Source organism: Molossus molossus, unplaced genomic scaffold (genome assembly GCF_014108415.1).
Source record: "Molossus molossus isolate mMolMol1 unplaced genomic scaffold, mMolMol1.p scaffold_m16_p_21, whole genome shotgun sequence".
Lineage (NCBI taxonomy): Eukaryota > Metazoa > Chordata > Mammalia > Chiroptera > Molossidae > Molossus > Molossus molossus.
In genome coordinates this window covers 20,761,104-20,782,870 of record NW_023425357.1, presented here as the reverse complement: position 1 = coordinate 20,782,870, position 21,767 = coordinate 20,761,104, and the positions used below count along the sequence as shown (strand labels likewise).

General features: G+C 54.6%; 1 protein-coding gene across 3 annotated transcripts in view; it reads left to right on the top strand.

Moving 5' to 3' along the window:
• GSE1 (Gse1 coiled-coil protein) overlaps nt 1-19,955 on the top strand; it is a 426,886-nt gene extending 406,931 nt beyond the window's left edge. For all 3 annotated transcript variants that reach the window (XM_036275499.1, XM_036275501.1, XM_036275500.1), the window contains 13 exons: nt 1,378-1,550; nt 2,021-2,218; nt 2,860-3,051; nt 3,351-3,679; nt 4,740-5,064; nt 7,663-8,249; nt 9,476-9,588; nt 9,834-10,104; nt 11,609-11,722; nt 12,556-12,927; nt 13,424-13,714; nt 17,597-17,700; nt 18,894-19,955. In XM_036275499.1, coding sequence (XP_036131392.1) covers nt 1,378-1,550; nt 2,021-2,218; nt 2,860-3,051; nt 3,351-3,679; nt 4,740-5,064; nt 7,663-8,249; nt 9,476-9,588; nt 9,834-10,104; nt 11,609-11,722; nt 12,556-12,927; nt 13,424-13,714; nt 17,597-17,700; nt 18,894-19,028 — 3,204 coding nt within the window. In that variant the 3' untranslated portion in view covers nt 19,029-19,955. The remainder of the gene's footprint in view (nt 1-1,377; nt 1,551-2,020; nt 2,219-2,859; nt 3,052-3,350; nt 3,680-4,739; nt 5,065-7,662; nt 8,250-9,475; nt 9,589-9,833; nt 10,105-11,608; nt 11,723-12,555; nt 12,928-13,423; nt 13,715-17,596; nt 17,701-18,893) is intronic.
• Nucleotides 19,956-21,767: the final 1,812 nt, after the last annotated feature.

Below are 21,767 nucleotides of genomic sequence, written 5' to 3'. Positions count from 1 at the left end.
GCAGAGCAGGGAGGGCAGCAGCCGGAGGGACAGGGAGCCAAGGTCTCTCTGGGGGTCAGGCCCCGGCCCCGCGCCCTGCCCTCGGGTCCAGGCATGCCGCCACACGTTCTGCGGTCATTCCGAATGTGCTCGTAGTCAGAGGTGGAAACACCACGGATTTGGGGTAGATGAACTTGGGTTTGCGCCCTGGGAGCGCCCCCTGCCTTCTCTGAGCCCTGGTTGCTGCCTGGCCAGTAGTGGTCAGACCGGACGTCGCACAGACCCGGCCACGGGAAGGACGGCTGCCTAGGAAACGGGGGCTTGGTGCAGGGCAGGCCCGGGGCGGAGGCTGTCACAGCCGCAGGGCCCTCTGACTGCTGTCTGTGCTCTCAGCCTGGCCACGCGGCTTCCTTTCGGCCACACAGACAAGGACAATCGGAACCTTCCGACGGTGTGGCTACTTGGGGCTGGAGGCTTCTGTGGGTGGGCATGCAGAACACCCCTCCGTGTGGCTGGGATGGCATGCCTGCCCTCGGTCCTGGCAAAGACCTCTTGCTCTCTCTTCATGCCTTGGGCCAGCCCCTGGGCTCTACCTTCCCGGCCAGGCCCTGACCCGCTGTCTGTCCAGGGGTTGGGCAGGTGGGGCCTCGGACCGCAGCCATCACCCCCTCCGGTGTGTGAAGGTGTCCCCAGACAGGTCTGGCCAGTCGAGACCTTGCAGCTCTGTTCCGGCTGCTGCCGAGGCCACCCCAGGGGTCAGCTGGGGACAGACCAGGATGTTGAGTTCCAGAGCAGCACCGGCTTCTCGAGGCTGAGTCACTCTGGGCACCTCCGGTCAAGGTATCTGTGCTGCAGGCCCGAGGCTGTCAGCACCGCGGACGCCCTGGCCCCTGGGGGATGCCTGTGAGCATCTGGAGATCAGTGGGCGGGGCCCCAGGGTTCTGTTCTGCCTGCTGCTGAGCAGAGCTCGCTTCCGGGGAGGGGGGCAGGGGGGGCCGCGTCGTCTAACTGCTCAGGTTTGGGTGCAGAGCTGATGTGACCTTGCGGGAAATTCCTGCTGGCGTGCTTGGGCGTTTGTGCGGGGTGGGGAGCCCTTGCTTCCTGCCGAGTCCCCTCATGGACACTGGGTGCTCATCTGGGGGGAAGGCTCAGTCCTTCCCCATTGCGCCGAGGAGGGAACGGGTCCCCAGGTGGGTTTCAGTCTGGACCTGTCCCTCATTGGGACCCATGTTTTCTCTTCTTGCCACTCTGCCTTCAGCACCACATACACCACAAGGAAAGGGTATTTCTAGAACAGGCACTGAACCACTCTGGCTTTTCTGTGCGTCTGGGGGCAAACTGCCGCATCCTCGTGGCAGTCCCCCCGTCCCCACGCTGACCCACCGCTCTGTCCCGTAGGACACCAGCTCGCGGGGCAGCAGCAGTGGTCGAGAGCGCCTCATCGTGGAGCCCCCGCTGCCCCAGGAGAAGGCAGGGGGCCCGGCCATCCCCTCCCACCTGCTCAGCACCCCCTATCCCTTCGGCATCTCCCCCAGCTCCGTCGTGCAGGACTCCCGATTCCCACCACTCAAGTAAGTCTGCAGGCTGGGGCTTTGGGACACAGGCTCGGCCGCTCAGGTTTGGGTCCCTGGGGCGGAGCCGGGAGCCTGGAGCCTGCACCGGCGGAGGCGGGGGCCGCCAGATGGTGGCTCAGCCCTCGCCCGCAGCCCGTCTGCGCCTGCTGTCCGCTTGCACGCTGAGATGATGACTGGCGCCCCCGGTCTGCCTGAACCCCTGTCCTGGTTCTTGGGGCGAGGCGTCCCTCCGGACTGCAGATAGCAGACATGTGCCTGCTGGTGAGGGCAGCGAGGAGCAGCCGCTGCCCACCTCCGTGCCCTGGGCCTCCTGCCAACACCAGCATCTCGTTAGTGAGAGCTGGAACCTGTCCCCAGAGACGCGTCCTTCTGAGGGGGTGGTGGCAGGGGGGGCGTGGAGGGACTGACCCATTTCTCAGCTTGGAGCAGGTGCCCGCTCACCTCCGTCTCCCTGTCCCTGCCTGCAGCCTCCAGCGACCTGTGCACCACGTGGTGCCCCCCAGCACGGTGACCGAGGACTACCTGAGGAGCTTCCGGCCCTACCACACCACCGAGGACCTCCGCATGTCCTCCCTGCCGCCCCTCGGCCTGGACCCTGCCACCGCCGCTGCCTACTACCACCCCAGCTACCTGGCTCCGCACCCCTTCCCCCACCCGGCCTTCAGGTGAGGGGTCCGAGAATGCCCTCCACGGTCCCCAGTGAGGTGCCAGGCGGCACCCACATGCTCTCCTGTTCGGGCACTGGTCTGCTCATGGCAGAATGGAGCCTGGCCAGGAATGTTTCTTATGCCCTGGGGGCAGACGCCCAGTGAGCCCGGAGCAGCCCCCCAACCTTCCGGATTAGCCATTAGGGGTTTGCCCCGGTAGAAATTCCCCTTGTCTGGGCTGGCATTTCCCACTTCCTCCCTTTGTCACGGTCTCACTGTCAGTGCAGAATGCTTGGTAGAGCACTGGTTTGCGTGTAGACAAGGGGGACTCTGTTGCGTAACCCCCCACTGGAAGTGTGTGTGGTCGCTGCTCTGTGAAGCTTCCAGGGTAGGAGCCTGACGGGGCTGTGGTTGCTCTGTGGGCTGCGTGCGCTTGGGGCCTGCTGGTCAGACCTGGAAAGGTCCTGGCCTGGCTGAGCCTCTGGGTGGCAGCAGGGCCTTGGAGCCCTGAGCTGTCGGCATCTAGGGACCTCTGTCGGCAAGGGGCTTGGGGCTGGCCCTGGATATGGCCCCAGCCGGGCCTTCGTGGAGGCTGTAGGACCAGGTCCTGCCTTTTTCCCGTTAATGTTGGTGTTCACTGGCCTGTCTTCTTGGCACAGGATGGACGACTCCTACTGCCTGTCTGCCCTGCGGTCCCCTTTCTACCCCATCCCCACCCCCGGCTCCCTGCCTCCGCTGCACCCATCGGCCATGCATCTTCACCTCTCTGGGGTCCGCTACCCCCCGGAGCTGTCCCACTCGTCCCTGGTGGCGCTGCACTCGGAGCGGATGTCCAGCCTCAGCGCCGAGAGGTAAGTCCCGTCCTGGGCCGGCGCCCTCTGCTCACCAGTAAACGGACGGTGACGGCTGACGCTTTGGTGACTGTTGCAGTCGCCGCCTCCTGGCCTGAGCTCTCAGCGGCTCGGGGAGTCAGTGCACGGCTTGTATCTCACACTGTTTCCAGTTCCATCACTGCTCAGGCACAGTGCTGGGGTCTTCCACGAAAGCCTTGGGTGTGGCTGTCCGTTTCTCTGTGCTGGGAATTCTCCTTCGCGGACTGTCCCGGTTCCCCTTCCCCGCGGAGCTCAGGCTCCCCCTCCGCTTCCCACAGGCTGCAGATGGACGAGGAGCTGCGTCGGGAGCGTGAGCGGGAGCGCGAGCGGGAGCGGGAACGGGAGGCAGACCGCGAGCGGGAGAAGGAGCGCGAGCGGGAGCGGGAGAAGGAGCGCGAGCGGGAGAAGGAGCTGGAGCGCGAGCGGGAGAAGGAGCGCGAGCGGGAGCTGGAGCGCCAGCGGGAGCAGCGTGCCCGGGAGAAGGAGCTGCTGGCCGCCAAGGTGCTGGAGCCAGCCTTCCTGCCCGTGGCCGAGCTGCACGGGCTGCGTGGGCATGCCACAGAGGAGCGGGCCAAGTCCTCGGAGCAGCTGACTCCCACCCGAGCAGGTACCCGGAGGGTCAGGCCTAGGCCGTGGGTGGGCTGGCTGCAGTGGGTGGGACAGGCCTGGGGGAAGGCCCGGTTCTGTAGCTTCTGCAAACTCCACGGCAGAGACTCCACCTGGCTGTTTCCCAGGTTCAGACCCAAGGTCACTGGACAAGAGGTTGGGAAGAGATGCCTGGTGACACGGTACAGATACGGTAGACATAGATGACCTCAAGAACAAGCACAGTAATACAGTGTAGTGCAGGGATTAGGACGTGATGAGCTTTGAGCATGTTTTGTGTTTTTTTGTTTTTTTAATCCTCACCCGAGGATATTTTTTCAAATATCTTCAGATACAGTGGGAGGGGGAGAGAGAGACACATCGACTGGCTGCCTCCCGCATGACCCTGATCAGGGATGAACCGCAATCGAGGAACATGCCCTTGGCCAGAATTGACCCCGTGACTCTGGTTCACGGGCTGACGCTCTAACCGCTGAGCCAAACTGGCCACGGCTTTTTTGTGTTTTTTTAAAACATTTTGTTTCATTATAAGTACACCTATATAACTTTTTTATTGTTGTTAATTCTCACCCAAGGATATTTTTCCATTGATTTTGAGAGAGAGAGAGAGGACATTAGTTGGTTGCTTCCCACATGACCCTGACTGGGGCTGGGGGTCAAGCCTGCAACCCAGGTACATGCCCTTGACTGGAATCGAACCTGAGCCCCTTAGGTCCTCGGGCTGATGCTCTAACTACTGAACCCAACCAGCCAGGGCCTTATCCAACTTTCAGTAAGAGCTCATTTAACAACTGGCTGGCATGATTCCTAAAAAAATGTAACAGTCTGCTCTTGTGAGCCTGCCAGCACCCACCTCAGGTCAGCTGGCCCTGGGCTGGGCAGGAGCAGCACCTGCCAGCGGCTACACTGCCCTCGGCATGAGGCCCCTCCTGGTTGTCTTGGTCCTGGCCATGGGGTGGCATGCTCTGGGCAGTCAGGGGCAAGCGAGGAGGAGGCAGGAGCGAGGTGGGCCTGGCATGCTGGGAACCTGCTGTGGTGTGACGGCCTTTCTCCCCCCACAGATAAGCTGAAGGACGTAGGTCTGCAGGCACCCAAGCCTGTGCAGCACCCCTTGCACCCGGCGCCCACCCCCCATCACACCATGCCCAGCCTTCTCTCCAACCATGGCATCTTCTCTCTGCCGGGCAGCAGCGCCGCCACGGCCCTGCTCATCCAGCGCACCAACGAGGAGGAGAAGTGGCTGGCGCGGCAGCGGCGGCTGCGGCAGGAGAAGGAGGACCGGCAGTCGCAGGTGTCGGAGTTCCGGCAGCAGGTGCTAGAGCAGCACCTGGACATGGGCCGGCCCCCAGTGCCCACCGAGCCCGAGCACAGGCCCGAGAGCGCCAGGTAGGGCTCCCCGGGTCAGGGTGTGTGGGAGCGCGTTCGTCACGCTCAGAATTGGTTTGTAGTCAGCCAGCGTTTCTCGAGCACCTGAGGTTTGCTCGGCATCCTGCTGAATGTCTTCACTTGCATTTCGTTTTCATGCTCTGACTGTTATTTGCCCACGAGGAAATGGAGACTTTGAGGAGGGAGAGCAGGTGCTCAGGGGCGCCCTGTCCCTAAGGAGCAAAGCCCACAAGCCAGTGTCCAGAGCCGGGGCCCTGCGGCAGCCCAGCTGTGTCTCCAGAGAGACTTGCCTGCCATGTGCAGAGCGGGAGGGAGGAGCTTGAATTGATCGCTGTAGTCTGTTCTTTCTTTCTCCCTCTGTTTTCAAGCCCAAACTTGAGTGAGAAAGGGATCACCGTTCATTTTTAGGTAAAAAGTGAACTTGATTGCTTTGGTAAGAGAACATATACCCATTTTCTGGTCTCACTATGAAAGAATTCCCGGGAGGTGCTCGTGCCGGTTCTGGCCCCCGGCCGCGACACGTGCTTGTGACCTGGGCCCCAGCGCCCCTCGTCTCCCTGCTTCTGCCTGCTGGCCCGCAGTCCTCTGCTGTCCTCCCTTACCCCCACCTCTCTAGAGCTCATTCCAAAGGGCCTAGCTGAGACCCTCAGCCGGAGTTGCTGGAGAGCCCGGCCAAACCTCCAGAGCTCTGTCTGGGCAGGAAGATTTCTGAGCGTCTTTCCAGCTCTTGATGCCCATCGTGCTGCCCCGGGATAAGAAGCACTTGGGTGCCTGGGCATTTTAAATGCCCACTCGCTCCCTCTCTTTCCACCAGCTTTTGGCTGACCGATGGGTTTTCTTGCTGTGTCCTGGGCTCGGCTGGCCCGTCCAGCAGCCCTGCCTTGGCGTCCGTTGTTGAGTAGGTCTGAAAGGGATTCGCTTGGCCAGTGGGGTGTGACTAGGAGTGAACTGGAGGCAAACCCTCTGGCTGGGTATTCCGCAGCCTCAGGTCTGCTCTCTGTTCCCGACCCTCTGCTGCTCTGGCCCACCTGGCGCCACACAGAGGCTTGGTTTTGTGTTTCTGAGCTGCTCTCTGCTCCGGTGACTCCCCTCGTGCCCGGGGACTGGAGCGCAGCCAGTGCACGTCCACATGTCCTGATAAAATCTGCAGCTCTGATTCCCTCGGACGTCTTCCTCAGCGCAGGGCCCAGCATCCTGGTGCCGCCGTCAGGGCTCCAGCAGGGGTGGCCTTCACCCCAGGGCCCAGCAGCCCTGTGCGCAGGCCTCCCACCTCCCACCTGGCCTCAGCGGTCCCCACGGCAGCAGGTGGCACACGCAGCCTGAATTTGACATTCTGACTGGCCCTTGTGCTCGGAGCTAGGAAACCATTCAGTGCTTGGCTCCGGTGCTTGACATATTTATTCTGCTAACGAGCTTTATTCCCTTGTTGTTTACTTAGGGACACACAGCTTGCTGTGGTTCCCTTGTGCTCGGATCAGAGTGGTGTGGCAGCCTCAGGGTTATCTCCCAGCCCGAGGCCCGTCCCGGAAACACTAGGAGGAGTCTTTCTGGCTGTGGTTAAATGTCTCCTTCCTTGGCCAGGCAAGGAGAGGTCTGAGAGCCTGGTCACGTACCACAGTGCTCTCTGCCTCTTCCCCTTACATCCCCTCAGACCTGGCCCTGGTCATCTGGGCAGCATAGCACCTGTGTTTGAAAAAAGAAAAAATATATATTCTCTTTCTTTCTTTCTTTCTCTCTGAAAAAACAACACCCAAGTAGCCTTCTGTTGCATCTTGTTTAAATGCTCTGAAGAGTCGTTTAGGAAGACTGCCCAGCAAAGCTGCTGGTCTGATGGCCATCCTGGTCAGGCCCCATGCTGCTTCGGGGCCGCGTGGGCTGCTGCAGTTCTGATGGGGACCACTGGGGGTCAGCAGTGGCACAGGCCCACCCTGGTTGTCAGGGTCTCTCCCCGTCACCGCTGGGCTGGCCTCGCAAGCTGGCCTCTCTGGCACTGTCTGCAAGGACAGTGTGGAGGGAGGCGTTAAGGCCGCCTTCAGCCCCCTCCGTCCGCCCACTGCCTGGCACATCTGGAGGCGGGTACCGGCGGCAGGGCCACCCCTGTGGCGCCGGAGGCCTGTTTGTTCTGTGTGTAATGGGACTGCTGTGGAGAACAAGTCAGGGTCTGTCCTCACGGGAGGTCGTAGGGATGCAGGAACTGGCAAGGCGAGAGCTCGGATAGGAGGAGGGTCTGGCCCGGGCCTGAGAGCGTCCCTGTGCCCTCAGCAAGCAGCGCCCACCCCCAGCCTCCATGTCCTCCCGAAAGCAGGTCTGCACATACTTGCCTCGAGTTGTTTGAAGAGGAAGTGGAGCCGTGGGGAACGGCCAGCCCTCAGGTGAGGAGTGGAAGCTGTGTCCTTCCCTCCGGCCCCTGGTCATGTGGCTGAGAAGGAGGCCTTCACACCCCTCTGGCACCTGGCTCTCGAAGGGGGCTCCCATCTGGGCCCCCTCTGAAGCTGCCTCTCACACCCAGGCCCTGGCAGGCAGCCTGGGAGGCCCTTGGGTGGGTGGCTAGCGTGCCCATTCTCTCGTGACTGATGGCTTGGTCTGCTCACTCTCTAGGCCGGGACCAAACCGTCATGAGCCGGGCAGCCGAGACCCCCCGCAGCACTTTGGCGGGCCCCCGCCCCTCATCTCGCCCAAGCCCCAGCACCACTCCGTGCCCACAGCCCTCTGGAACCCGGTGTCCCTGATGGACAGCACCCTGGAGACACGGCGGGCCCCCGAGAGCCACCCTCTGCACAGCCACCCTGCCCCGTTTGAGCCCAGCCGCCAGGCCGCTGTCCCGCTGGTGAAGGTGGAGGAGGGGCCCCGGAAGCGCGAGGCCACCCCTCTGGACAAGTACCAGCCGCCACCGCGGGAGGCAGGGGGCCTAGAGCACCAGCCCTTTCCTCACGGGCCTGGGCCCTTCCTGGCTGAGCTCGAGAAGTCCACCCAGAGCATCCTGGGCCAGCAGCGGGCCTCCCTCACCCAGCCCGCCCCCTTTGGGGAACTCACTGGACCACTGAAGCCGGGCTCACCCTACCGGCCCCCGGCGCCACGGGTCTCCGACCCCGCCTACATCTATGATGAGTTCCTGCAGCAGCGCCGGAGGCTGGTCAGCAAGCTGGACCTGGAAGAGCGCAGGCGGCGAGAGGCCCAGGAGAAAGGTCCGGTTTCCCTAGGTGGCCCCTGACCTCCCGGGATGAGGGAGCTGTAGTGCCAGCCATTCGGCCCCTCCTGCCATCTCTGCCTCCCGCTCTGGGGTTTTAGCAACTCCAGGGAGCAAGGTCACTGGCTTCTGTGTAGCTACCTGACACCTCTGCTGGGGAGATAGACCCGGGCCCTCGCCCATGCTGCCGAAATACAAAGTGTCTCAAAAAGCCAAATCAAAGCCTGTCTGTAGAGACGGTTCCACAGAAATGCATGATTAATAAGTGATGAACAGAGGCTAATAAGACAGTTTTAAATATTAACTGCATCATAGCAGGGGAGGAGGCTGCTGAGATATTGGGTCTGGGCCCAGTCGGGCTCTGTATAGGGAGCTGCCATCATAATTGCAGGCAGGCAGGTCTGGGCAGGGGCAAGGGCGAGAGGTCTGTGGGGTGGGGGGCACTCAGCAGCTCCCTGGGTTTCCCAGAGAGCCAAGGAGAACAGGTGAGCAGGCCCAGGGTGAGAATGACTGTCCCCACCTGCAACCCCCATATGATCAGGAAGGATCAGGGGCCCCAGACCAGTTTCTTTTTTCCTGCTGGAAACTTGGGTCCTGTGCGGTGTTGAATTTAGTCTCGTAGCCAGAAGCTGGGGCCGAGGCCAAGTCTTCCTGGGTTGTTGATCTAGGCCAGATTTAGGACCCAAGGACTTTTTCCTCCATTCACCCGAAGGAAAAGTGAGGAGGCCCTGGTGCCCTTGGGTGCAGGGACTGTGCTGCTGTCCTCTGCACAGTGAGATCGCGTGTGTGCTCTGTGCCTTTGAGACGGCAGGGTCTGAGTGTGCCTGTCCCCTCCTGGGTAATGGGCCCAGATGGCCACAGCAGGAGGAGTGGATGTGCACAGTCTTGGGTTGCCATGGACACAGCCCTAGACCTGTGTGACAAATGGTCCCTTGCTGGGGATCCGTGTCAGCCCAAGGACTGCCTGGCTACTTAGGGGCTATGGGTCCAAGCCAGGCCCGGTGTCTGCCTCCTGCCCCCGCCTCCCATCCTGAAAAAGCTCTAGGACTAGGAGTTAATGCACATTTTCTCCTGAGTTGAAAGGAATCAAGGTTTGGGGGTGCTAAAAGTGGCCAGCAGGGCCAGACCTGATGGGTGGGTCTACACACACAGATCATAGGGGTGTCCATCCACTGGGGAACCGAGTGTTTGTGCCCAGCTGAACACATCTGTTCTTGTCATCAGGATACTACTATGACCTGGATGACTCTTATGACGAGAGTGATGAAGAGGAGGTCAGGGCCCACCTCCGCTGCGTGGCCGAGCAGCCGCCCCTCAAACTGGACACGTCCTCCGAGGTACCTGGGGTCTTGTCACTGCTGTGTCAGGCTGCGGGCGGGGCCTCTGGTGCCCACGTCAGCGCCTGCCTCTTGGCTCTCCCACTGTCCCAGTAGACCCCACCGACTGCAGGTGTCTGGACATGCGGTCAGGGTCGTCCTCTGAGGCCCAGCACAGAGTGGGCCATGGTACGGGGGCTTTGGGGACAGTGGGATCACTCCACTGCTGGTGGTTTCAAACACATTTGTTTTCTTTCCCAATCCAGAAGCTAGAGTTTTTGCAACTTTTTGGCTTGACCACCCAACAGCAGAAGGAGGAATTGCTGACCCAGAAGCGGAGGAAGCGGCGGCGGATGCTGAGAGAGAGAAGCCCGTCTCCCCCGACGATTCAGAACAAACGGCAGACGCCTTCCCCGAGGCTGGCCCTGTTCACCCGCTATAGTCCCGACGAGATGAACAGCAGCCCCAACTTCGAAGAGAAGAAGAAGTTCCTGACCATCTTCAACCTGACCCACATCAGTGCCGAGAAGAGGAAAGGTAGGGTCTCACCTGGGCCTTCTGGGGGTGGGGTTCATAGACTCTTGGGGGTATCGGGGACCCATGTTCCAGGCAGAATCTGCAAACACTTTGACCCTGGGGCTGTCCTAACTCCTTTTGGCTCCTCAGGGAAGCAGCAGTCCCTCTGCTCTCGCAGACCTGCCCTGGCACCTCTGCCTTCTTCCATCTGAAACTCAGACTGTCCCACTCAAAGCCTGTTTTCTCTTTTGATCTGGGGTGGAAAAGAAGACTTGTTAGTGTCTGTTCTGGATGTAAACCTGCTCTTGTCAGCTGTCCCTTGAGAAGGCGGGTTCAGAGACCCTCCTGGGCATGAGGCACAGGTGCGCCCTCCTGTGGCGGAGTGCTGCGGGCTCCATGGTAGGGGTGTTTCCTCTTGCTGGGCCGCTGACATGGCCCATGGACTTTGTGCTCTGATGACAGGCTTGGTCTGTGGCCACCAGGCAGAGCTGACACACATTGTGAGTAGGTGGCTTGCCCTGAAAGAGCTTCCAGACCACTGGCCATGTTGGGGCTGACGGAGCTGGAAACACGTCGTGGAGAAGACACGGTGTGGTCTGAACTTCCTGGGGATGTCCACTTCCTCGGTCTGCCCCACGCACACACTCAGTTGCAGGATATTGGCCGGTGTGAGGACTTGGCCCGTCTGGAGTGTCCATTTGCACACTTCCACGACCCCTTGCTGACACACCTGGTCACCTCTTCTGGAAGGAAGTCAGAAAGAAAGCAAAAGTGTGCATTGGCCATCTAGTTGCTTTTACTTCACTTCATTATTAGGGTGTAGCATTTTACTCTTCTGTCTTTAGCCAATAAGCTAGAATTCTCGTTTTCACCTAGAAGGGGCAGTGACCTGTTGCTGACCAGTACAGAATAAATCCCTGGGAACACGCATAGTTCTGTTCATAAAAAGGTATTTTTTCACCTGACTTAATTCCTCGAGGAAGCTACCAGTGATGTGGCCACTTAAGTCTCAGCAAGAAGTGCCACTGCAACGGGAACCCATGGCGTCGAGCATCACAGGAGTCGGTTCCTTTTCAGTAACTGGCAGCCATCATGGGAATTGCGCCCGTGCACCAGGAGTAGGGAGAAGAGACCGCCTGGAAGCAGCCTGTGCTTCCAGAGGTGCCGCGTGGATCTCCGAGTTGTTGCCTTGTGTTTTGTCTTTTCAATAAGAACGCATCCTCAGAAGTCACCTTGGAAGATCATAGGTACCATTATTTCATGTAGCTGTCATCACCGCGTGCACACAGCTATTTTTGGAACACGTCTGAAATGTTACGTAGCGAAAGCCGCGAGGAAGCTGGGCTTTCTCTAACGTGAAGGTTTCTTCCTTTAAACGCCACCTGTCCCTGTGGTGCCTGCTTTGTGTTCCTCTTGGTTGAAAGGACTCGCACCTGCCAGTCACAGCCTGGGCTAGAATCCTGCTCCCCTTCCCTCTCAGACGTGATGCAACTGTCTTGTTAATCTCAGGCTGCTTTTCTCACAGACAAAGAGAAACTTGTCGAAATGCTCCATGCCATGAAGCAGAAGGCCCTGTCGGCAGCAGTGGCAGACTCGCTCAGAAACTCTCCGAGGGACAGTCCTGCTGTCTCCCTGAGCGGTAAGGCCCAGGGCGGGAAGAACAGCCCCATCCGCCGCTGCCCAGGACTGTCCTGTGGGCTGCCCAGGGTCAGAAACGACGGCTCAAGGTCTTCATCTCAAATCTTTCCTCCTGGAGACAGAGTGTGCTTCTCTCTCTCATACAAGCGTCCTCCGTGATTTTGACAGATCTCCTCGGGCCAGAACACGAGAGTTGGAAGTCAGGGCTCGGAGAGTTAAGGGGGGAGGGTCTCGGCTTCCGCAGAACTCTGGCGGTCAGTGTAGTTGTAGCCATCGTCCATCAGTCCAGTGGTGGCCTGAGCCACCGAAGCCCGGTATCCAGGTCTCAGCACCACTGTTTCGGCTCTGCTGCTACTGTCTGCCCTTCGTTGGCACTTTCCTCCTGCATCTGTCTTGCTCATTCTGCCTGCCAGGCCTCTCCAACATCTGCTTTCAGACCTTCTTTCTCTTTTATGGCTTCGATTATACATCGCTGTGCTGCTGAATGGAGCCAGGAGATCTTTATTATCCAGCCCAGTTTTTAACTCCTAACGCAGTCCTTCTTGTTGGGTTGGGCTACAGAACTTCCTACCTTTTGGATGACTCGAAGCGACTTGCTTCTTCCTTCAGATTCTTCTTCTTCTCAGATGTCTTCTTGGGGCACTTTCCAAGGATGGACTTGCTGCTACCACACCCTGTCTTCAGGCCATACAACGTACACTGACATTTCATTAAACAACCCCCCTGAGTCTCGGTCCTTTGTACGAGGTCGTTGTTAAATATAAGCTGTAGAGGTCAGGGTGCACCTGGTCTCTTGTAGCTCTTACTATTTTCCTTGCTTTCTGTCTCTAAAAGAACCAGCCACGCAGCCAACCTCTCTGGATATGGAAAAACCTGTGGGTATTGCTGCTTCCTTGTGTGACGTCCCAAAGGCCACGGAGCCTGGGAGACTGGAACAGCTGCGGCCACAGGAGCTGTCGCGAGTCCAGGAGCCAACTCCTGCCGGTGGCGAGAAGGCCAGGCTGAATGAGGGCCCTGGGGGCAAGAAGAGCCTGAGCATGCTGCATTACATCAGGGGCCCCGCGCCCAAGGACATTCCCGTGCCACTGTCCCACAGCATCAACGGGAAGAGCAAGCCGTGGGAGCCCTTCATGGCAGAAGAGTTTGCACATCAGTTCCACGAGTCCGTGCTGCAGTCCACGCAGAAGGCCCTCCAGAAGCACAAAGGTAAGGAGGCTGCCGGCTGACGCTCACAGGCAGCAGGCGTGGGCTCGCCCCTCTGGAACCTGAGTGCACGAGGCCCCCTGGAGGTCTTTAGAGGCAGACCCTCCCTCAGCAGGTCTGGGGCGGAGTCTCCATTTCTGGCAGGTGCCCCAGTGATGCTGATGCTGCCGGTCTGCGCACCGCACTTGGAGGAAATGTAACATGGGGTGCCCTCTGAGTTCAGGGCGCTGCTTTTAGTAAGGCTAGACGAGGTGCAGAAATAGTACCACGTGTCCTTACAGCTGAGGGCTCTCCCAGTGTCCCCCACACAGGCTCCCCTGGAAATCTCTCCGTCCTGTAATGACTACTCAGTGGGCCTGGCGAGCACTTTGTACCCTAACGGTTGTGCGAGCCCCACGTGGGAGCCCCCAGAGTCCCTCCTCTCCCGCGTTTTGGTGGGTCGCTGCTGGGCGGAGAGCAGGGTTTGCTGCACTGCATTCCCGCTGTGTCTCCCCCTCAGGGAATGGAGCCGTGCTGTCTGCAGAGCAGAACCACAAGGTCGACACGTCTGTCCACTACAACATTCCCGAGCTGCAGTCCTCAAGCCGGCTCCCTCTGCCCCAGCACAACGGGCAGCAGGAGCCCCCTGCCATGAGGAAGGGCCCCCTCGCACAGGAGACGGATCAGGACTCCGAGGAGGAGGAGGAGGAGGATGGAGACGAGGATGGAGACGAGGATGACGAGGAACCCCCCAGGCGCAAGTGGCAAGGGATTGAGGCGATCTTTGAAGCGTACCAGGAACACATAGAAGGTACGCAGGGGAGCGGGGGCAGGACGAGGGCCCAGTGCAGAAAGGGAGCACGAGTGTAATAGCCCAGTCAGTGCAGGATTCACCGCCAGCATCGGGGACTGTTTCTAGGTGATAGCACCGGCACGTCTTCTGGGGCACAGCTAGGTACTAATACGGTAAATCTGCCTCAGCTGTTTGCCCATTTCAAGAACTGTTCTTCAGGCTTCTGCAGGTGCCCGGGCCTATTTATAGTGGTGACTCCTCGTGGACAAACTTGAGACCCTTCTCACTGGAGAAATTTAAGTCCCAGGGGAATTGCTCTCTGTGCTGTCTTCCACTGTACTTTGTCTTGTCAGTCCTGACCCCCCAGCACATACAAGGGTCCTGGGAAATGAAAACATTCACTTAGCTGAGCTCCAAGTAGCCAGGCCTGAACTCTGTCCGAGCCTGCTTCACGTTTGAAGTGACTCAGTGCCAGCGGCAGCTTCCCTCCCAGGCTCCGTCATTCTCCTGGACTAGCACTTGGTGCAGGGAGACAAGCCCCCGCCCAGTCCCGTCCCGTCCCCCTCTCCTCCCCGTTAGCCACCGGAGGTTTGATTCTCAGCTTTGAGTGCACACTCCACTCCCGCCTGGCAAAACACATCCTGGGGGAACTCTGGCACGTACACCCTCCTACCCTGGTCCAGTGTACCCAGTGGTGGGGTCCGAGGCTTGTGCATTATCACTGTGCTTCTAGCACACGACCGCCCTTCTCCTCGCCTCACTCTCCTTGAGCCGGCTGCAAGGGCGCCTTGCTAGATGGAGACGGGGGCGCTGTGAACTTGACGCAGGGAGAGGTGAAGGTGCCCAGCCTCCCTCCATAGTGAAACAGGCAGGTGGGCTACTGGGGAGAGCGAGGAGCAGAGCACCGACAGGTCCGTGGAGAAACTGGTCCCACTGACATGGTGAGCCCTGGCCCAGTTTATAGGAGTTGGGAAGTACCAGCGACAACTAGCAAACCTGGGCTGCCACCTCCTAATTTATTTATTACTGTGTCATAGAAGACTTTTACCAAGTGTTATGTGTTGTAAATATTATTGCCCTGACCAGTTTGGCTCAGTAGTTAGAGCATCGGCCCGCAGACCAGAGAGTCCTGGGTTCGGTTTCCGCTAAGGGCATGTACCTCCATTGCAGTTTGTCCCCAGCCCCAGTTGGGATTGTGTGGGTGGCAGCCAGTCGATGTCTCTCTCTCACATCGATGTTTCTCTCTCTTCCTCCGTCTCTCCCTCCCACTCTATCTGAGGATAAATGTAAAAATGTCCTCAGGTGAGAATAAAAAAATATTATTAAATATAGATACTTGATTATGAATATCATAATCATTTCAAATACTTTGAAAAGCCAGAGACTAACAAAGGGATGCCCATGTAGCCACAACCCGAGTTTCGAGTCCTATAGTTTACTTCCTTTCCTCCTTCAGATGGAACCCTTCACTTGAATTGTCCATCACTTACATGTTCTCCTTTACATATGTATGTATCTGAAAGCAGTGTATAGCATTATTCCTCATTTCAGTGGAGTGAAGTGTATCTGCCTTCTCTGGGTTGTTTGTTGGTGCCTTGTTTGGGAATTTCTTCCCTATCCCCTAGGACATAATAGTCTGCATTTCCTTCTGAAAGTCTTCAAGTTCTGCTTCTCTTGTGCCTAGAATTCATTTCTGTACACAAAATACGGTAGACATGTAACTTCATCTTTCCCGCCTGGACAACCAGTTGTCCTGGTGGTTTACGGGGTGTCTCTTCCCCCATCATGCAGCGTCCTCACCCTGTCACACCATGTCTTTGCAGCTCTGTTGTGGGGGTAACCCGCCGACTTGTTCTTCTAACAGCTCAGCTGTTCTTGGCCCTGGGCTTTCCCCCATGACTTTTAGGATCACCTTATTTCTTCCACCCAAAAGATCCCCGTTAGGATTTCCAGTTGTGTTGAATTTACATCTTTGATAATGGCTATTCCATTTATGAATATGGTAGTAAGTTTGGGTTTGTTTGTTTTTTATCCTCACCTAAGGACACTTTTCCATTTTGTTCAGACAGAGTGGGAGGGAGAGAGAGGAAGAGAGAGAGAAACATCGACGTGAAAGGGACACATCGAGTGGCTGCTTCCCACACGACCCTAACCAGGGCTGGGGACAAACTGCAACCGAGGCACATGCCCTTGACTGGAATCAAACCCACGACTCATTTGTCCGTGGGCTGACGCTCTAACCGCTGAGCCAAACTGGCCAGGGCAGTAGTAAGTTTTATTAAATAAAGTTTGCTGATTTTCTCCATGAGCAGTGTTTTTGTATGAGTTTAGATACCATTTTGTTATCGTGGATTTAAAATTTTTTGTTGTCCCTTATTCCTTAGATAATCACAGATGATCAGACTTTCTGAAGGTTAAAATTTTAGTTCTTTTGCCCTGGCCGGTTTTTCTCAGTGGTTAGAGCATCAGCCCGGGGACCAGAGTCGCAGGTTCTAGTCAGGGGCACATACCTTGGTTGCAGTTCATCACGGTCAGGGTCGTGCGGGAGGCAGCCAGTCAATGTGTCCCTCTCATGTCAGTGTTTCTCTCACTTGCTCCCTCTCTCTCCTTCCTTCCCACTCTATCTGAAGATAAATAAAAAAATACATCCTTGGGTGAGGATTAAATTTTAGTTCTTGCTTTTTGAAGTTTAACTTTTTCTCATCATACTGTATTGCCTAGAACCTCTAGCCATTGAGTAGAGGCACCAACAGGGCTCTCATCTTGTGACACTTGAGAAGTAGTCCGTTAAAGCATCCCATTTGCTGCTGAGCTTATGGTATATGGTTGTCAAAGGTTTTAACTAATGCATTTTCTAACCCATTGAGATGATGACCCGATTTTTTTCATCTTTGTTTTCTAAAGTTATTTCCTCCTTGCTGCATTTGACTTGTTTTAGTACATTTAAGATTTTCACATGTTTTTTTGTTTGTTTTTCCTTTGTTGATTTTAGAGAGGGGAAGAGAGAGGGAAACATCTATGGGAGAACATTAATTGGTCGCCTCCTGCATACCCCCCACTTGGGATCGGGCCCACAACCTGGGCATCCGTACTGACCAGGAATCAAACCGGCAACCTCTTTGCTATCATAACTGTTCTAGCTTCTATGAAATTAATCAGGTAGCATAGCCTTCCCTGTTTTGTTGTTAATCCTCACCTGAGATATTTTCCCATTGATTTTTTTAGATAGAATTGAGAGGAAGGGAAGAGAGAGAAACATCAACTTGGTTGCCTCTCATACAACCCCGATGGGGGCCAGGGATCAAACCTGCAACAGAGGTATGTGTCCTTGACCAGGAATCAAACCCAAGACTTTTTAGTCCTTGGGCTGATGCTGTAACTGCTGAGCCAAACTGGTCAGGGCTTCCTTGGTTTTTATCCTCAGAAACTCTTCATGTAAAGTAGGGTTTATCCTTGAAAGTTTGCAATCATGCTTCTGTTAAAACCAGGCCTGGAATCTTTTGGAAAGGCAGAGATTTTATTTTACTAATTAAAATGCCGCTTTGAATTTCTAAGTTTATTCTGGCCATTTTATGGCAGCCTAAAAACTTGCAAGGATAACTCCTATTTTTTCATCTTTTTTTTTGAAAAATATATCTTAAGGCCATAAACTTACCCTTAACTGTTTCTTAATCTGTATCTCTTAAATTGCCTTTCGATGCTTTAATCCTTTGTCTTTGATTCCACGGGACTGGATTTATTTAGTAACATGGACATATTTACCAACGTGATACAAAGAGCTGGGAGCATTGTGGTCCAAAGGAGAGGAGTGTGCTGGCTGCATTAGAGAGAAGAAAACAATTGCTAGGGCCCGTGGCCCCTGTGTACAGAAAATATATCAACATGGCTTGTCTTTTTCAGAGCAAAACCTGGAGCGGCAGGTGTTACAGGCACAGTGCAGACGGCTGGAGGCCCAGCACTACAGCCTCAGTGTCACAGCGGAGCAGCTCTCACACAGCATGGTGGTGAGGCTTGGGGCACCACACGGGGAAGGACTGCAAATCAGCTGCGGGGGCGAGGGCTCTGAAAATCACAAAGCTTTTTTCTTTTTTAATCCTCACCCAAGGATATTTTTCCATGTATTTTCAGACAGATACATCAATGAGAGAGTGACACATTAGATAGGTTGCCCCTCACACAACTCCAACCAGGGCCAGGGACTGAACCACAACCAAGGTACATGCCTTTGACCGGAATCGAACCCGTGACTCTTTGGTCCATGGGCCAAGCCGGCCAGGGCAAAACACACTGTTTTTTTTTTTAACCTTTCAAGTTTGGGTTAAAGAACACCCACACAGACAAGTTTTGAGGGAAAATCCTGCTTTTAAGAGTTTAAAACTGTCTTAGGGAGAAAATTCAGGGATCAGTTAATGACCCTAGCTAAGAAAGGAGGCATCGCCCAGCCAGTGTGGCTCAGTGGTTGAGTGTCGACCCATGCACCAAGAGGTGCCAGTTCAATTCCCGGTCAGGGCACCTGCCCAGGTTGTGGGACAAATCCCCAGTGGGGGGCATGCAGGAGGCAGCCAGTCTATGTTCTCTCTCATTGATGTTTCTGTCTCTCTCAAATCAATAAAGTGGGGGAAAGGCATCATTAATTTGCAGAATATTGATCCTAGAAGGATGAAGGTGCTATTTATATATGTGTGTGTATATATATCCCTTTTGGGGAAATTATTTATTGCCTTTGTCAGCCTCCCCTGCTGTGATTTGCTAAGGAGGAAGGAATAGGATTTTACTGAAGGAGTAAAGTTATTGAGGAAAACAAACCACCTCCTTCCTTTACAGCCTGGTTCAACAGGTCTTCCAACTGTGACATGTGACCGACCCCGAGGGCTTCCTCCTCATGGGGATATGGGACTTATTGCAGATCAGGTCTGCACATCTTGGCCACTCCTGAAGCAGCAAAAAGTTTTATAGTGTCAGGGCTTCATTTTTAAAATCTCAGGGTTGACGCTGAGCCAGCAGTGGGCGCTGGTTCCGGGAGAGCAGGTACTGTAAGCATCCACGACTTGGGAAGAACCAGTCTGTCTGCCCCTGGAAGCCACTGGGAGGAGGCTGTTTTCAAAGTGCCGAAGGTTTGCTTTCCCAAGTGGCCTCCAGCACATTTCTTACAGTTCTGTGAAACCAGTTTGTTTCATGTGAATTTCTCTCTCTGCAGGAATTGAGGAGCCAGAAACAGAAGATTGTCTCAGAACGGGAGCGACTCCAGGCGGAACTGGATCACTTACGGAAGTGCCTTGCGTTGCCTGCAATGCATTGGCCTAGGGGTTACTTTAAGGGATATCCTAGGTGACGGTTTCCCTTGCACTAGGCCGAACCTATAGTATAGAAATATTATCTATTTTATTACCTTGAATATTTAATATTTTTCACTGGGAGGTTTGAAGCTTAAAAAAAAAATAAGAATGTGCCATGCATGAAGCAAAGGATTCCAGGCTCCAGAGAAAGAACGAACTCGCCTTGACTTCAATGCAATTGAAATCACCTTTGTAATTCAGTGAGCAACCAATGTAGGATGACGCCCATATATTTTTTTAAAAGGCGTTTGTTTTTGTTTTCTTTCCCCATGTCACCATTTTAAAATCTGAAAACGAAGGCTCCATTACCAACACTAAAACTCTATCATTCATAGCCCCTGGGTGCATAAGATTGGATCAAGCCGCTTGTGTTGTTTCTTGTGTTGCCATATTACTATGCCTGAAGACCCAAGTTTGCTTTTGCTCCGGCTTGGGGTCGGTCTCACTCCTCCCTGGGACTGAGGCCTGCTTCAGCTGAATGAAGGTGGGGTGCTTTTTAAGTAAAGGGCTTATTTGTTTCAGTTACTACTTTTCTGCAAAATTTTCTTCAAAGCAACAGGTCCTAGGAGCACACAAAGCAACAGTACTGAAGCCTCACCTCTAGGCTTTTCCCTGGAAAAGCTCTTACCTAAAAGATAAAGCAAATCGACAAACTGAAGGTACCTTTTTTATTACTCCGTGGGGGAAATGTACAGAGCTCTATGTATACATATATTCACACCCACCAAATTGTTGCTGCAGTGGGCGGTGTTTTCATATAAACAAATTTTGAGAGAAAAGTCAAAGGTGCTTCAGCCTTGTACTGTGTATATATATTAAAAAAAAAAGTTTTGTATGTTTTTATTACTTTAATTATTGTTATAAAAAGCCTGCCATTTTTAATATGTGGTTTTGGGGGATTTTTGTTTGTTTGTTTTCCTGTTTGGGGGTTTTGTTTGTGTTTTTTTTTTGTTTTTTTCTGGGCAAAAAAAAACTTGCTTTTAGTGTTTGTACTGCTGCTGGTCAGGACATTAAATATTGAAGTGTTTTTAAAAATTAAAGAAGAAGAAAAGTAAAAGAGCTTACCACTGGCGCCTATGCGATCACTTCATTTTTGAGTTGCACCAGAAAATGATGTAGAAAGCCATGCGTTACTTCTTACCTCCTCCTCCACCCCGTCCCCCCAGCTCTGGACAGCAAATAGCAGTGATGCATAGTTGCTGTCAGTGAGGAGGGGCTAGTCTATGGTGAACAAGATAGATCCTGGGTGTGCACCTGTGCGTGCACATGCAGACATGGGGTGTTTGTAAAAGAAACTTTTCAAGAAGTGAGCAGTTTCTGTGATAGAATTCTAAGGTGTCTTACAGCAGTCTGAGAACAGGTGCAAAGTAGAAACTTTTAGAGGCTTTTATTTTAGATGCAAAGCTTTGTAAGAGCCTGGAAGTAGGATAAACAATGTCTGAGCTGAACTTCTCCTTTTGAACTGACTGTGACAAGCACAGGAGCAGCTAGAAACTGGGATAATCAGATCAATGCAAAGCAATGGGGAAATTTTTCCTTCTTGTCCCAGTTACTGCTCATTCAGGCAGGGTTTAATCTAGATCAAGTATCTCTTGCCTGAATGGGCTTGAACCAGAGGCCAAAGCAGCCAGTGGTTGGTCTGCCAGGGGAAAGGGGAAAGGGAGGAGTCCTGAGCGTGATCACGCCTCCCCTTCACCCAGGGGAAGGGCTGGCTGACCTTCATGAAGGCTACTCACTGTGATCAGTGGCCGCACCCTCAGCCCCAGACCTTAGCTGTGCAGAACAGCTTGCTGGCAGATGGCATTGTGTCGCTTTATCTGTTCCCACACAGTTTGCTTTGTATGTCTGCCAAGAATCTTCTAGTTATTAGCAAACTCAGACAAAAAGTGCCGCCAGTATTATCAGCAGTCAACAAGCGCCTTCCTCTCCACAGAAATGATTTGACGAGAACTAAGGGCTGTTCTGTGGGCCTCCCCTGCAAAGACATTGAGAGATCAACATGTTCCACAGGTGGGGACAGGTGTTTAGAGAGAGCTCTATTGCCAACAAATCAGGGCAAAATATCACAGAATTTCTCTATGTAAAACCTGCTTGCTGTTTCTGGTCTGAAAGCTTAAGAGGAGCTACACCTTAGCACTTCACGCCCAGTCCTCCTCCATCACAGAAAATGTCTGAGTCCTTTTGCTGATCAGCTTTGGTAATGGCCTTGGCTAAAGTAAAAAAAAAAAATGTAGATCTAATAACTTGATGGGAAAGAAAAGCACAGCCCCATGCCTCCACTAGCCAAGGGGAACTCCCTTGGTTGGGCTTGCTGAGTTGTTAGGGGAGGATGTCATGGCATACGGGATGCGGGACTGGGCCGTTCCAGGGGAGGTCTCTTGCCAGGGGTGGAAGATGTTTCAACTGAGCTAGTAATAACTGCCCTTCCTCCTCTCCACCGAAAACATCACGTTTACCCAGCACTTGAGCTTCTGTCACTCTGCCTCACCAAGCTCCCACCCATCTCCGGAGATCTCTGAATATTCTTGGACTCAAGAAGTAATGACAATCAGAGAATATAAACATAAACCAGAAAAGGCAGCATAATAAACCAAGAAAAAGTTAAAGTGTCTTTTGAAAACAAGTGCACCACTAAGACATAGTACCCAAGAATGGTTTTTCCATCCATCTCATCTCATTTTCTTTTCTGTTTGGGCTTAAAAATTGACAAATATGCACTCTCTGAAGCTTTCTGT